Below are 15,874 nucleotides of genomic sequence, written 5' to 3'. Positions count from 1 at the left end.
CGATTCAGATGTTAAGAATAATAAGTTCTCAATGCAATGGATTTATATCTACTGTGGATTCAAAGTACTATTATTTTAGATAGTTATAGGCTTTTGGTAAGTTTGAATGGCCAAAACAAATTATAAAAACAATCAATATGCTATGTGGTTTATTCTGCTGTCAATGATGTTTTGATTAGTGAAATGTCACTAATAGCTCTGTTCTTTTCATATAGTTATTTTTTTAACTGTTGCTACTTCTTTTTTTATTTGTTTACATGTCTTTCCTTATTTTAGTGTCCTTCAAAAGTTGGTAATCACTTGCTAAGTGTGTCTTTCAAACAATTTACTTTCAGAAGCCTACAAGAAAGTACAAGATTTAGTCAGCTTGTTGAAGAGCTATTGAAGATTATTCATGCTTTTGAGCTTGACACAGGATTGCAGAGTAAGTGTTGCATGACCCCAGGGGCCAATGCTCAAGTGGCCATCTATTAAAATGGAAGTTTGTGGAATTATTTTATATGAATATGTGGTAAGACCTTTTGGTCTAGGTTAACTTTAGCTCTTTATCTGTAATCTTTTTTTTTTTTAAATTTGCGGTACGCGGGCCTCTCACTGTTGTGGCCTCTTCTGTTGCGGAGCACAGGCTCTGGACCCGCAGGCTCAGCGTCCACGGCTCACGGGCCCAGCCGCTCTGCGGCATGTGGGATCTTCCCGGACCGGGGCACGAACCCGTGTCCCCTGCATCGGCAGGCGGACTCTCAACCACTGCGCCACCAGGGAAGCCCCTGTAATCTATTTTTTAAATCATTCCCACTGGTCTCACACCTTATTTTATCCATACTAAGATGCACGTTTTTTATTTGCACATCTCCAAAATTGGGAGCAATTTACCATCAATGGTGTGTCATTGTTTAATTTAGTGTTTTCTTTCTTAGTGGTACAGAAAATAATGGTGCATTTTATATCACTGGTATTTTAGTTTCAGTGAAATATGGTATTAATAGGCAAATTTGTTAGTATTAAGGTGGGAAATAAAGGAGTAGAAATAACTTTGGTCTGTGTGTTCGTTTCCTAGGAGTAGAACTTCTGAAGTTCATTTTTTAAAAAAGTATAGGCAACCTTTAATGCATTGTTTTAATATTGTACAACGAAGAGCATACACAGGCTTTCTCTTGGTTCTTTGCTTACAATTAATACATTTTTTTCTAACTGCAAAAATAATGTTTTCCTTTGTAATTCACAGTCGCAAACAGTTATAACTTTTCAAAAAAGGAAAATAACTCTCCTGAGCATCTAAAGGAGGAAGTTTCTATCATTCAAACTATGGGCTACCGAAACCGGGCCAAAAGACTTCAACAGAGTGAACCTGAAAATCCTACCTTGGTAAGGCCATTTTTGTGTATTCTGATAACATCTCTTTACTGAGCACTGTGAGTTGGTGAGTGTGCTATATGCTTATGGATTTACATAAAAAGTCAGTAAACAAGGGAAGATGGTAAATTAAGTGGCCAAACAAGAGTTAGAGGAGACGAGAGAAGGTCCCCGGTTTTAGTGCTTTGTTCATTCTGATGAACATATTTTTGTTCATATCTGTCTAAGATAGACACAAGGACACTGATGGTCAGCTTGCTAGTTTTTAAAATAACCATCTTATGGCAGTTCTCCAGGGACAAGGAAATTTATCTTCTATTTTATTTCCTCTGAAAAGTTGCCTGGAAAAAAAGATCGATTTTTAACATTTGAAAATTGCTTCAAGTTAAAAGTGTAATTGTCAAAGAAAATGCAGAGATTTGCACTGTTGTTATTCATATGTGAATGAATAATGAAGATCTTAAAAATAATAGTTCTCTGGTTTCCCTGGTGGCGCAGTGGGTATGAGTCTGCCTGTCAATGCAGGGGACATGGGTTCGAGCCCCGGTCCAGGAAGATCCCACATGCCACGGAGCAACTAAGCCAGTGAGCCACAACTACTGAGCCTGCACTCTAGAGCCCGCAAGCCTAGAGCCTGTGCTCTGCAACAGGAGAAGCCACTGCAAAGAGGAGCCAGCGCACCACAGCGAAGAGTGGCCCCCGCTCACCACAACTAAAGAAAGCCCATGTGCAGCAAAGACCCAACGCAGCCAAAAATAAATAAATAAATAAATAAATTAAAAAAAAATAGTTCTCATAGTACCAGCATTCATTTTTCGGTAGATGTTGAAGGGCTTAAAAAGAAGAAGGAAAGCTTCATCAGAGCAAGGTCCCGTTTCTAAATATTCTCTCCTGTACTGAATATTCTTAGGCTTGCTGGGTTTTCTTTATTTTCATTTATCCTTTTTAAAAATTTACTTTGGGGCTTCCCTGGTGGTGCGGTGGTTAAGAACCCACCTGCCAACGCAGGGGACACGGTTTTGAGCCCTGGTCCGGGAAGATCCCACATGCCATGGAGCAGCTAAGTTGGTGTACCACTACTGAGCCTGCTCTCTAGAGCCCATGAGCCACAACTACTGAGCCTGTGTGCCACAACTACTGAGCCCACATGCCGCAACTACTGAAGCCCCCGCACGTAGAGCCCGTGCTCCTCAACAGAAGCCACCACAATGAGAAGCCTGCACATGCAATGAAGAGTAGCCCGTGTAGCCCCCGCTCGCCGTAACTAGTGAAAGCCCGAGTGCAGCAACGAAGACCCAATGCAGCCAAAAATAAATAAATAAATAAATAATGAAAAAAGAAAGACAAAAACAAAACCAAAAAGAAGAAAAAATGCTTTCCTTATCTTTAAAAATATTACACAGATAATACATATTTATTTTAGAAAAATTTAGAACAGCAGAGAGAGGGGAAAAGTATTCAAAGCACACAAAACTCATACATTCTGGTGTGTAGTCTGCGAAGTGTTTTTTTTGAGGTGTCATAAATGTTAGCTAATTGATAATGATCTATTTGTTTTGTCCATGGCTTTGAGTTTCTGTTAAGAAAAAAAAAAAGCACAGGACTGGCCAACAATTTGTTGATCATTCTTTACTGCTTAGCAGGAAACCAGTCTTAGTGTCCAGCTCTCTGACCTTGGAATTGTGAGATCTCTGAGGACAAAGCAGCAGATACAACCTCAGAATAAGTCCGTCTACATTGACTTGGGTAAGAGTCTCAGATTTTGTAAGTTTAGAATAATAGTTGCTGGATTCCTTGTCTAAGAGTTTTACCAAAAACCTTGGTCACAATTTACACAGTGGCAGGGAGCTCTAGGAAGTGAAAGTAAAATAATTTTACTAGCCTTATGATGTGTTATAAATAATGTAAAAGATGCAGGTCTCACCTTAAAGAACCTTCCTTTGTAAAGAGAGCAAAAGAAAGGATGTCTGGTTATAAGTATGTGTAAATATACTTTGGAAATATGGAGAGTAGGGCTAAGGAAGAATGTGATGAGTGGGCTACAGCATTGGAGGGATCTAAGATAACTTGTACTAGACTAGAAAGACTTTTAAGAACAGCTGAGCTCAGTTCAAACAGGTCTCTCTATGTCTTATCCTTTAGAGTATATTTATAATTGGAAAGAACGGCCCTCCTTTGAGCTCCCAAGCACTAATGTTTGACATAGCACTTATCATATTCTTTCGAAATTTCTTTTGTCTTTTCCCCTTTTAAGATCATAAGTTCCTAGACAACAGGTATTGCCTCATAAAAATAATCAAAATAATTATAATAGAGAATATTTAGGAGCACCTACTGTAGTGCACACACTGGTGTGTTTTACTTGTGTAACTCATTTAAGATGCATGACAAACCTGAGATGATTACTACTATTATACTTATTTTACAGATGAGGGAATTAAGGCACAGAGAGGTTAAGAAATTTTGCCAAGGTCGTAAAGCTAGTAAGTGACAGAGTCATGATTCAAACCTGTGCTTATGACCACTTCTCTGTATTGCCTGACATACGTATCATTGTCATGTATGTATCATATGTATGTATCATTGTGTCTGCCATGTAGTGGGTGCTCAGTAAATATTTCTTGAAGATATGTTTTGCAACAAGTGTATTTTTTGAGTTTAACCCTTTCAATAAAAATCCTTTTATTGATTTGTTATTTGGGGGTATTTGGGGAATTTTTTTAGGATCTGATTCTTCTGAAGATACAATTACTAAGGCCAGTTATTTCAGGTGAGTCAAAGAGAGCCTTTTTCTATGAAGCTGGCATTTTTGTATCTAGCTAATATTAAGGATTGGTATTTCTTTAGGTTAGAATCATGGCATTGGAATAGACCTTAAAGACCATCTACTTTAATCTCCTCATTTTATAGCTGAGAAAATATCCTTTTAAAAAATATTTATTTATTTGTTTTTGGTTGCATTGGTTCTTCGTTGCTGCATGCGGACTTTCTCTAGTTGCTGCAAGCGGAGGCTACTCTTCAGTGCAGTGCGTGGGCTTCTCATGGCGGTGGCTTCTCTTGTTGCAGAGCACGGGCTCTAGGTGCGCGGGCTTCAGTAGTTGTGGCATACAGGTTCAGTAGTTGTGGCTCGCAGGCTCTAGAGCACAGACTCAACAGTTGTGGCACACAGGCTTAGCTGCTCAGCGGCATGTGGGATCTTCCCGGACCAGGGCTCGAACCCGTGTCCCCTGCATTGGCAGGCGGATTCTTAACCACTGCGCCGCCAGGGAAGTCCAGAAAGTATCCTTTTTGCTTCGTTGGTTGGTTTCTTAGTAAAGAGTTTGAAAGAGTTTAAGGTAACAGAAGAACTATGCACAGACTTGCTTCCAGCAGATGGTTGTGCCCTAGCTTAGTTCCTCGTGTATGGTAGTGTTCACTCAATGATAATTGTGGCTGTTGAAAACATTAGAGTACTCAGTTTTCAATTCTTTCCTTCCTCTGTTCCTTAATTCCGTCTGTAACTCAAACTTTGTCTACATAAATTAAACCATAATCTACAAGCAGCCCCCAACTGGGTTGTCAAATTGCTTTCGTTAGGAATTATTGCTTGACCCTAAGATCTGTGATGGTGTCATTGCCAATCAGATTTTGTTTGCAAATGACTTTTTCCTGATCTCTCAATTGGGAGAAAATGGTTTTTAGCCTGAAAAGAAGCACAGAAGTCAGTGCTGCAAAGTGGTAGCTTTTGCATTCTATTGGAATGTCTGTTCCATCCCAGTGCTCCCTTTGTTTAGATAACTTTGTACTTGTATTCTCATTAAGATATATTTTAAGTTTTGTTGGTTTTCTCTTTACTATCTTTTAGCTATTATTTGGCCATCATTTAAGTTTTAGTTCTCATTTGTATGTCCATAAAGCAATGTTCTATACTACTGCTGTGATTTTTGTGACTGTATGTTCTCAGTCTTTGACCATTTCATTTTGACTAGAAGTTACCAAAGGAGAGCGCAGATTTCAAAAAGTGAATCAGATTGATCACCCTTATTGCAACCCTACCTAGAGGAGCTAAAATACTTGATCATGTGACAACTATTTGCGCATATAAACTACTGTTTCTCACTAAGGCTTCTGTCTTTTCCCTATAGTGTAAGAGACCATGAATTGTTAGAAATCACCCCTCAAGGAGCCAAGGCTGAAGCCAGTTTGAATCCTGCAAAAAAGGGTAATGGCAAGTCTTCCAACTTAACAAGCACTAAAGAAAGAATAGGTAGTTGTGGTACTGTAATTAGATTATTCTGAAGAACCATTTGGGACGTTTATATTGCACAACATTTCTTGGCAGAGTTAGAATATCGTTCTTTCTCAGATGTCATGGTACAGCCTGACAATGGCACTAGACTGATATGGTTATAATAGTACCCTACGTAATTGGTTGTTGCCTTTACTTTTTTTTTTTTTTTTTTTTTTTTTTTTTGCGGTACGCGGGCCTCTCACTGTTGTGGCCTCTCCCGTTGTGGAGCACAGGCTCCGGACGCGCAGGCTCAGTGGCCATGGCTCACGGGCCCAGCTGCTCCGCGGCATGTGGGATCTTCCCGGACCGGGGCACGAACCCGCGTCCCCTGCATCGGCAGGCGGACTCTCAACCACTGTGCCACCAGGGAAGCCCATGTTGCCTTTACTTTTAACTGCTGTGTTTTTATTTCATACTTTGCATACTGGTATTTAGATAGAGGGAGTATGAGTCTGAAGATAGAACAGAAGCACTATATGTCTGACGCCCAAACTGTGCATTTTTTTTTGATTGAAGTAGAGTTGATTTACAATATTGTGTTAATTTCTGCTGTAGAGCAAAGTGATTCAGTTTTACACATATATACATGTTTTGTAATATTTTCCATTATGGTTTATCACAGGATATTGAATATAGTTCCCTGTGCTATACAGTAGGATCTCATTATTTATCCATTCTATATATACTAGTTTGCATCTGCTAACCCCAAACTCCCCCTTCATCTCTCCCCACCCTTCCCTCCCCCTTATCAACCACATGTCTGTTCTCCATGTCTGTGAGTCTCAAACTGTGCTTTTAATTCACTGTTAGAGTTTAGCGAAATAGGAGGTATGGTTTATGAGTAGGGAGAATTCTGAAATTAAAATTCTATTTTGAGTGGAAATAATGAGAATCTAGATAAATAGGAATTAAGCAGAAGAGTATGAGCTACATCTTCAGTATACTTGATAGTTGAGGTTTCTCTAAGAATAGCCAGTTCCTTCATTCCCCCTCAACAAAGTTGTATTAAGTACATATTTTTTTCATAATAATTCCGTTTTTAAACACCTTGGGTTTTTTGTTTTTTTTTTTTCTAGCTGCTTGTGAGTTTTCTGAGAAGGACATAACAAAGGTTGAACATCATCAATTCAGTAATAAAGATTTGACCACCACTGGGAAGCATGAAACTGAGAAGCATCCAGAAAAGTATCAGGGTATTTTTGTTTCAAACTTGCATGTGGAGCCATGTGGCACAGATACTCATGCCAGCTCATTACAGCATGAAAACAGCAGTTTATTACTCACTAAAGACAGAATGAATGTAGAAAAGGCTGAATTCTGTAATAAAAGCAAACAGCCTGTCTTAGCAAAGAGCCAACAGAGCAGATGGGCTGAAAGTAAGGACACATGTAATGATAGGCAGACTCCCAGTACAGAGAAAAAGGTGGTTCTGAATGCTGATCCCCTATATGGGAGACAAGAACTGAATAAGCAGAAACCTGCATGCTCTGACAGTCCTAGAGATTCCCAAGAGTTTCCTTGGATAACAGTGAATAGTAGCATACAGAAAGTTAATGAATGGTTTTCCAGAAGTGATGAAATGTTAACTTCTAACGACTCACGTGATGGGAGATTTGAATCAAACACTGAAGTAGCTCGTGCAGTGGAAGTTCCAAAGGAAGTTGATGGATATGTGGGTTCTTCAGAGAAAATAGACTTAATGGCTAGTGATCCTCATGGTGCTTTAATACGTGAAAGTGAAAGAGTCCACTCCAAACCAGTAGAGAATAATATTGAAGATAAAATATTTGGGAAAACCTATCAGAGGAAGGCGAGCCTCCGTAACTTGAGCCGCATAGCTGAAGATCTAATTATAGGAGCATCTACTGTAGAACCTCAGATAACACAAGAGCACCCCCTCACAAATAAACTAAAGCGTAAAAGGAGAAGTACATCAGGCCTTCATCCTGAGGATTTTATCAAGAAAGTCGATTTGCCAGTTATTCCAAAGACTCCTGAAAAAATAATTGAGGGAACTGACCAAACAGAGCAGAATGGTCGTGGGATGAATATTACTAGTAATGGTCATGAGACTGAAATGAAAGGTGGTTATGTTCAGAAAGAGAAAAATGCTAACCTAACAGAGTCATTGGAAAAAGAATCTGCTTTCAGAACTAAGGCTGAACCTATAAGCAGCAGTATAAGGAATATGGAACTAGAATTGAATATCCATAGTTCAAAAGCACCTAAAAATAGGTTGAGGAGGAAGTCTTCTACCAGGAAGATTCATGCACTTGAACTAGTAGTAGTCAGTAGAAACCCAAGCCCACCTACTCATACTGAACTACAAATTGATAGTTTTTCTAGCAGTGAAGAGATGCAGAAAAAACATTCCAGCCAAATGCCAGTCAGGCACGGCAAAAAGCTTCAATTCACGGGAGATAAAGAACCTACAACTGGAGCCAAGAAGAGTAACAAGCCACACGAACAAATAAATAAAAGACTTGCCAGTGACACTTATCCAGAACTAAATTTAACAAACATACCTGTTTTTTTAACTCACTGTTCCAGTTCTAATAAACTTCAAGAGTTTGTTCATCCTAGCCTTCAAAGAGAGGAGAGCCTAGGAACAATTCAAGTGTCGAATAGTACCAAAGACCCCAAAGATCTGACATTAAGTGGAGGAAAAGGTTTGCAAATTGAAAGATCTGTAGAGAGTACCAGTATTTCCTTGGTACCTGATACTGATTATGGCACTCAGGATAGTATCTCATTATTGGAAGCTGACACCCTAGGGAAGACAAAGACAGCACCAAATCAACATGTGGGTCTGTGTGCAGCAATTGAAAGCCCCAAGGAACTTATCCCTGGTTGTTCTAAAGATATTAGGAACGACACAGAGGACTTTCAGGATCCACTGGGACATGACGTTAACCACATTGAGAAGGCGAGCATAGAAATGGAAGATAGTGAACTTGATACGCAGTATTTGCAGAATATGTTCAAGGTTTCAAAGCGTCAGACGTTTGCTCTGTTTTCAAATCCAGAAAATCCAGAAAAGGAACGTGCAACAGTCTGTGCCCACCCTGGGTCCTTAAGGGAACAAAGTCCAACAGTCCCTCTTGAATGCAGACAAAAAGAAGAAAATCAGGGAAAGAGTGAGTCTAAAATCAAGCATGTGCGGGCAACTAATACAACTGTGGACTTCCCTGTGGCTGATCAAAAAGATAAGAAGCCGAGCGATCATGCCAAACATAGCGCAAAAAGAGTAACTAGGCTTTGTCAGTCATCACAGTTCAGAGGCAACAAAACTGAGCTCATTATTGCAAATAAACATGGGATTTCACAAAACCCATATCTTATACCATCACTTTCTCCCATCAGGTCATCTGTTAAAACTATGTGTAAGAAAAACCTGTCAGAGGAAAAGTTTGAGGAGCCTGTAATGTCACCTGAAAGAGCAGTGGAAAACGAGAGCACCATTCAAAGTACAGTGAGCACAATCAGCCAAAATAACATTCGAGAAAGCACTTTTAAAGAAGTCAGCTCAAGCAGTATTAATGAAGTAGGTTCCAGTAGTAATGAAGTAGGTTCCAGTAGTAATGAAGTAGGTTCCAGTGGTGAAAACATTCAAGCAAAACTAGATAGAAACAGAGGACCTAAATTAAGTGCTTTGCTCAGATTAGGTCTTATGCAACCCGAAGTCTATAAGCAAAGTCTTCCTGTAAGTAACTGTCAACTTCCTGAAATAAAAAGGCAAGGAGAAAATGAAGGCACATTTCAGGCCGTTAATGCAGATTTCTCCCCATGTCCAATTTCAGATAACCTAGAACAACCTATGGGAAGAAGCCAGGCTTCTCAGGTTTGTTCTGAGACACCTGATGATTTGTTAAGTGATGACAAAATAAAGGAAAATAGCAACTTTGCTGAAAGTGACATTAAGGAAAGATCTGCTGTTTTTAGCCAAAGTGTCCAAAAAGGAGAATTCAGAAGGAGCCCTGGCCCTTTAGCCCATCATACATGTTTGGCTCAGGGTCACGAAAGAGGGGCTGAGTCCTCAGAAGAGAATGTGTCTAGTGAGGATGAAGAGCTTCCCTGCTTCCAACACTTACTTGGTAAAGTAACCACCAATACACTGTCTCCATCTACCAGACATAATGCTGTTGCCACAGAGGGTCTATCTAAGGAAACAAAAGAGAACCTAATATCATTGAAGAATAGCTTAAATGACTGCAGTGACCAGGTAACATCGGCAAAGGCATCCCAGGAACATCACCTTCATGAGGAAGTGAGATGTTCTGATAGCTTATTTTCTTCACGGTGCAGTGCAGTGGAAGACTTCACCGCTAATACTAACACCCAGGATCCTTTATTGATGTTGGATCCTCTTTCCAAACAAGTGGGGCATCAGTCTGAAAACCAAGAAGTTCTGAGTGACAAGGAATTGGTTTCAGATGATGATGAGAGGGAAACTGGCTTGGAAGAGGATAATCGCCAAGAAGAGCAGAGTGTGGATTCAGACTTAGGTATTGGAACCAGGTTTTTGTGTTTGCCCCCGTCTATTTTATAGAAATGAGCTAAATGTTTATGCCTTTGGGGGAGCACATTTTACGAGTTTCCAAGTACAACGAAAGTAACTGCTTCTTAAACTTTAAACATGTTCCTCCCAAGGTGCTTTTCCTCAAAAGTCCTTTACTCAGCTAGAACATCTTTTCTATTTGAATGAGATTTAATGCCCTCATTATTGGTGGACTTGCTTCTGGTTTTCATCCTTACGATTCCTGAGAGGAAATCCAGTGTCCCCAAACAAAGAGTATAATCATGTTGTGTGACATGAAAGTGAAGTTTGTCCTGTCAATGAGAAGAAACAGGTACTGCAAGTGGGAGTATTGCCTGTCTGTTTTTACATCTGAATCTCTATTTTTCTTATCATTTAAGGTGAAGCAGCATCCGAGTATGAGAGTGAAACAAGCCTCTCTGAAGACTGTTTGGGGCTGTCCTCTCAGAGTGATATCTTAACCACTCAGGTAAAAAGCACATGGGGATGTGTGTGTGGTGGTCTCAGTGCTATGCATCCCGCGTTCTTACATTTGCTTATATCACCTCTTAGAATTAACGGTGTAACAGTTGTGTGGGGGACCTTTTCTCCTCAAATTGGATTGTAAGCACCGAGATGGAACACATTACCTCCTATTTCATACACACACATACTCACACGTACGTACCAACATGCTCACTGCAGAACACTAAATACTGAATTTAATGAATAAGTGAAACCTTCAAAACCCATTTGCCCTATAGCAAAAACATATATGAAAGCACTACTCTATCAAATAGAGGGGTGTGTTTCTTCTCAGTACCAAACTGACACCTAGAGTTCTCTTCCTGTTAGACACTATCTAGCCTTTCACTGTTTGGTGGATACTTCTTTTTGTTTTTTCTTTTTAAATCGTATAGTTATTTGTTCCTCAGTGCCCGTAAGTCATCTTTTTTCTTTAAAAGGTACACAATTTTACTTCTTGTTCCTAGTGGTCAATATCCCATATTTTGGTGACTTGTGAGGGGGGTAACAGCTTTGTCATATCGACAGCATTTGGTAACACGAGTATTTCAGTACTCCAGGCAGAATAGTCTCCTAGGAAAAGCATTCTCTACCACAGCATCTAAAAGTTAACATCATATTCCTCACAGAACCTGGCTCTGTCTCCTAATTTTTATTTTGCAGGAGTGGCACCCAGATTTTCTAAGTTCTCACATTCAAAACTTCAGGCTCATTCAGCTCTTTTTTCTCCCTTCCTTCCTTCCTTCCTTCTTTCCGCTGCGCCAGGTTGTGCCATGTGGGATTTTTTAGTTGCAGCATGCGGGATCTAGTTCCCTGACCAGGGATCAAACCGGGCCCCCTGCATCGGGAGCGCAGAGTCTTAACCACTGGACCACCAGGGAAGACCCTCAACTTATTTTTTTAGAATATGGACACAGTGGTTGCTGGTGGTAATATTGGTGAGAGTTCTGTACCTGGCTGTGTTACTCTAGGCAATTTACTTATCATCTCTGAACTATAGTATGTACATTCTTAAAACGGAGATATCTGGACCACCTTGAATCATCCTGCCATGACTTCTTTTTCTCACCTAAACCTTAAATACACCTTCCGCTGCTAGCAAAAAATGACATTTTTTTCTGAACTTCCTGAAATGCCAGATTAGATAAAACTGAGAAAAACCGAAAGTCTTATAATATTGTATATGTGCATCATAAAAAACTTAGAAAATACAGATAAATAAAAATCATCCCTGACAGTCCAGTGGTTAAGACTCCGTGCTTCCACTGCAGGGGCACGGGTTCCATCCCTGTTGGGGAACTAAGATCCCACATGCCGCAGGGCAACTAAGCCTGTGCGCCGCTACCACTGAGCTTGTGCACCACAGCTAGAGAGCCCACTTGCCACAATGAAAGATCCTGCATGCCCCAACTAAGACCCAACGCAGCCAAAACTTAAAACAAAAAAAAAAGAGAGAGATTGGTTTGGTAAATATTAACATTTATCTCTGGTATGATATACAAAAGATAGGTAATAGTTGTTGCCTTCAGGTGGGGAAATAGATGATTGGGAGAAAGAGAAGGAGGAAGCCTTACTTTTCTCTGAATATCCTTTTGTGCCTTGAATTTTATACCATGAACTTGTATTAATTATTTTTAAAATTAAATTCTATGCATTAAAAATCATTACTATTAACTTATTGGTATATATTCTTTCTTCTTCCTGTTGTACACAGTGGTGTGTGTGTGTGTGTATACCTTATCTTTAAAAAACATTCAGATGGTACTCTACATACTTACATTGTTTTTACTCTGTCACTAAATTTTCTTCAATGAATTTATTTTTAACTACTATATAGTATTCTTTCCTTGTGTACACCATGATTTATTCAACCTATTGCTGAATATGAGGGTTTCAGGGCAAGAGACACAGTTTGCTATCATGTACAGCACTGTATTATTATCTTTTAAAAACATTATTTATTTATTTGGTTGCACTGGGTCTTAGTTGCAGCAGGCGGTCTCCTTAGTTGCAGCTCTCCGGCTCCTTAGTTGCAGCACACGGGCTCCTTAGTTGTGGCGTGCGAACTCTTATTTGCGGCATGCATGTGGGATCTAGTTCTCTGACGAGGGATCGAACCCAGGCCCCCTGCATTGGAAGTGCAGAGTCTTATCCACTGTGCCACTAGGGAAGTCCCTGTAGTATTATCTTGATAGCTAGATATTTGCCCACATCCCCAATGACTTCCTTAGTATAAATTCCTAGGACTGGAATTTTTCTGTTTGATACATGTTATTAAATTGTCCTTTAGAAAGACTGAACCAAGCTGTGCTCTTCCAGCCCCTGTGGTACTTGGTAGCTCCCATTTTCCTATACCTTTGCCAACACTGGGTAGTATCCAGTTCTAAACTTCTGAGTCTTGGCATTGCTGTGAGGACTATAGATAGAGGGCTTGTCTTCTACTGCCTGTTTTCAACACAGCAAATCACTCTAGGACTGAAGCCTGCTGGAGTCAGGAAGAAACCTCTGAGACCACTGCCTGTTCTGTGCCTGAATTGTCACCTGTATTCTCCACTTCTGCAGGATTGCCATGGTGACTAAATTAATGAAAAGATTTTGGAGTCCTTTTCTTTTTTTTTTTTCTTTTTTGCCTGTGCTGCACAGCTTGCAGGATCTTAGTTCCCCAGCCAGGGATCGAACCTGTGCCTCCTGCGGCAGAAGTGCAGAGTCCTAACCACTAGACCGCCAGGGGATTCCCTAGGAGGCCTTTTCTCTGTTTGCAATTACTATGATCCTTTCTCAGTGTGGATTTGGGGCTCTGTCAACATGACTTTCACCTTTTTATCCCTTGTGTTTTAGAGTTGTAGTGTTCGGTTTCTGATTCCATCTGCCTTAGCCATATTGTATGATATTTGACATTCAATAAACTACCTCCTTGTTTTCTATATTTCTGATCTTGTTCCCAGAGATATATGTCTTATTTGTTCAAGATTCATTTTGTAACCTGTTTTTATCAAGCATCTACCCAAAACAGAGCCAAAGTCAGATTTCAGGGCTAACTTAAATCTAGAGTAGCTCCAACAAGCAAAGTGATTGAAGTGGGATCTTTTCCCAAGGTCTGTTTATACAGAACTGGGGAGACATATATAGGAGATAAATCCTAATTTGGTATCATTAGTATCTGTTCTTTATCAAAGACGGATTAACTATATTTATTCATTAATTCATTTCTGCATTAAACATTTACTAAATGCTTACTGCCTGCTGGGTGTTGGGGATACAAAAATGATTAAGGAAGGATTCCATCCATCTAGGAGGAACAGGTATTCCACTTCGGTACACTAATGCACCAGCAGTATAAATGAAGCACCGAGGGGTCATCTGTTCCTGACAGGAGATGTATTACTGGTGGGGACTTCTGAAGGAGATAGTCAAGCTGGACCTTAAAAGATGAGAATTTTTTCCAGGTGGAAAGAGAAGAGAGGCAGTAAGTCGAGGCAAAGGCACAGAGGCGTGAAATCATGACCAGGAAACACAAAGTGGTCCCATGTGACTGGAAAACAGGGCATGCATGGTGGTTTTGGGGAGAAACAAGAGATAAGATTAGAGTGTGGAGGCCCTTTTGATTGATTGACTGGCTGATTTTGGGCTGAGTTGGGTCTTCGTTGCTGCGCGCGGGCTTTCTCTAGTTGCGGCGAGTGGGGGCTACTCTTCGTTGCGGTGCGCGGGCTTCTCATTGCGGTGGCTTCTCTCCTTGCAGAGCACAGGCTCTAGGCATGTGGGCTTCAGTAGTTCTGGCACGCGGGCTTCAGTAGTTGTGGCTCACAGGCTCTAGAGTGCAGGCTCAGTAGTTGTGGCACACAGGCTTACTTGCTCCGCGGCATGCGGGATCTTCCCGGACCAGGGCTCGAACCCATGTCCCCTGCATTGGCAGGCGAATTCTTAACCACTGCGCCACCAGCGAAGCCCGTGAAGGCCCTTTTGAATGCTGTGCTTGGGAATTTGGAATTTATCATGAGATCAATAACGAGTAATAATTATACAGTATTCAGAAAGTGTTAACATTTTATATGAGCAGTTGTATACAACTAAGCTCCTAATGGAAAAAAGAGACATGATGAACATGGCTTTTAGGGAACTTTAGCTGTATTAAAAGTAGATATCAGAGTAGCACAGTGGGAATAGAAAAGAAAAGTAGGGCTAATTCAAGAAACACAAGAATTAGAATCAAGAAAACTTGGTAACCAATTTGGGTTTAGTCTCCCAAATGTATCAGGCCAATTGCCTGCAGGGGAATTTGTCCAAGTTATAAAGTAACTGCTTTGGGAAAACCCAAAGGAAAGTTATCTACCTATAATTCTCCCATTACTTTTCTGATTTTCTTACCTATTTAATGGCCGCAGAAGTTAGATGTGATGGTTGTGGCAGTAGTGACTGATAGAGCTCCTTGAAGCTTATCAGGTGTCCTGGTTTCATTCCAGATTTACTGAGGTGAGCCCTTGGCTAGGATTTGATCAGTGATGGAACTACTCACAAGACACCACGTGGTGGCAATGGTGCTGCTGTGGACATTGGCAGCAGAGCAGCCTCAGGGTGCAGTGGAAGCCTTAGTGGAGCAGGGAATGCATTTCCCAGTCATAAAAACCTCCTAAAAACTGTGAACAGGAGAAAGTAGATGGCTTGTTTTTAGCAGAGGGCAAAGTCATTTGCGAGGATCAGAAGACACAGGGTGAAACAATCTGTTTCCCCAGGGTTTGCTGGCAACCATACATGCTCCTTCTAAAAGTAATGAAGAAATGTATATTTTGGAGAGCTCCTTACTTACAAAATACTTCGCTTATCAAAAACCTTAGACTGGGCTTCCCTGGTGGCGCAGTGGTTGAGAATCTGCCTGCCAATGCAGGGGACACGGGTTCGAGCCCTGGTCTGGGAAGATCCCACATGCCGCAGAGCAACTTGGCCCGTGAGCCACAACTATTGAGCCTGCGTGTCTGGAGCCTGTGCTCCGCAACAAGAGAGGCCACGATAGTGAGAGGCCCACGCACCACGATGAAGAGTGGCCCCCGCTTGCCGCAACTAGAGAAAGCCCTCGCACAGAAACGAAGACCCAACACAGCCATAAATAAATAAATAAATAAAGCAAACTGTCAACAAGTAAAAATAAATAAACACTAAAAAAACAAAACAAAACAAAAAAAGCCTTAGACTTAGCAGATTTCTTCTTCATATGG

General features: G+C 40.7%; 1 protein-coding gene across 1 annotated transcript in view; it reads left to right on the top strand.

Moving 5' to 3' along the window:
- Positions 1–15,874, top strand: part of BRCA1 (BRCA1 DNA repair associated) — a 63,141-nt gene that overhangs the window by 17,611 nt on the left and 29,656 nt on the right. Inside the window, 7 exon segments of the mRNA XM_082604673.1 lie at positions 336–424; positions 1,226–1,365; positions 2,997–3,099; positions 4,078–4,123; positions 5,478–5,554; positions 6,700–6,816; positions 10,541–10,629. Coding sequence (XP_082460799.1) covers positions 336–424; positions 1,226–1,365; positions 2,997–3,099; positions 4,078–4,123; positions 5,478–5,554; positions 6,700–6,816; positions 10,541–10,629 — 661 coding nt within the window.

The sequence above is a fragment of the Mesoplodon mirus genome (genome assembly GCF_964341445.2).
Source record: "Mesoplodon mirus genome assembly, chromosome: 18".
In the NCBI taxonomy this organism is placed as follows: domain Eukaryota; kingdom Metazoa; phylum Chordata; class Mammalia; order Artiodactyla; family Ziphiidae; genus Mesoplodon; species Mesoplodon mirus.
Note: the sequence above shows the minus strand (reverse complement) of the source record. Positions and strands in the feature narration are given on the sequence as shown.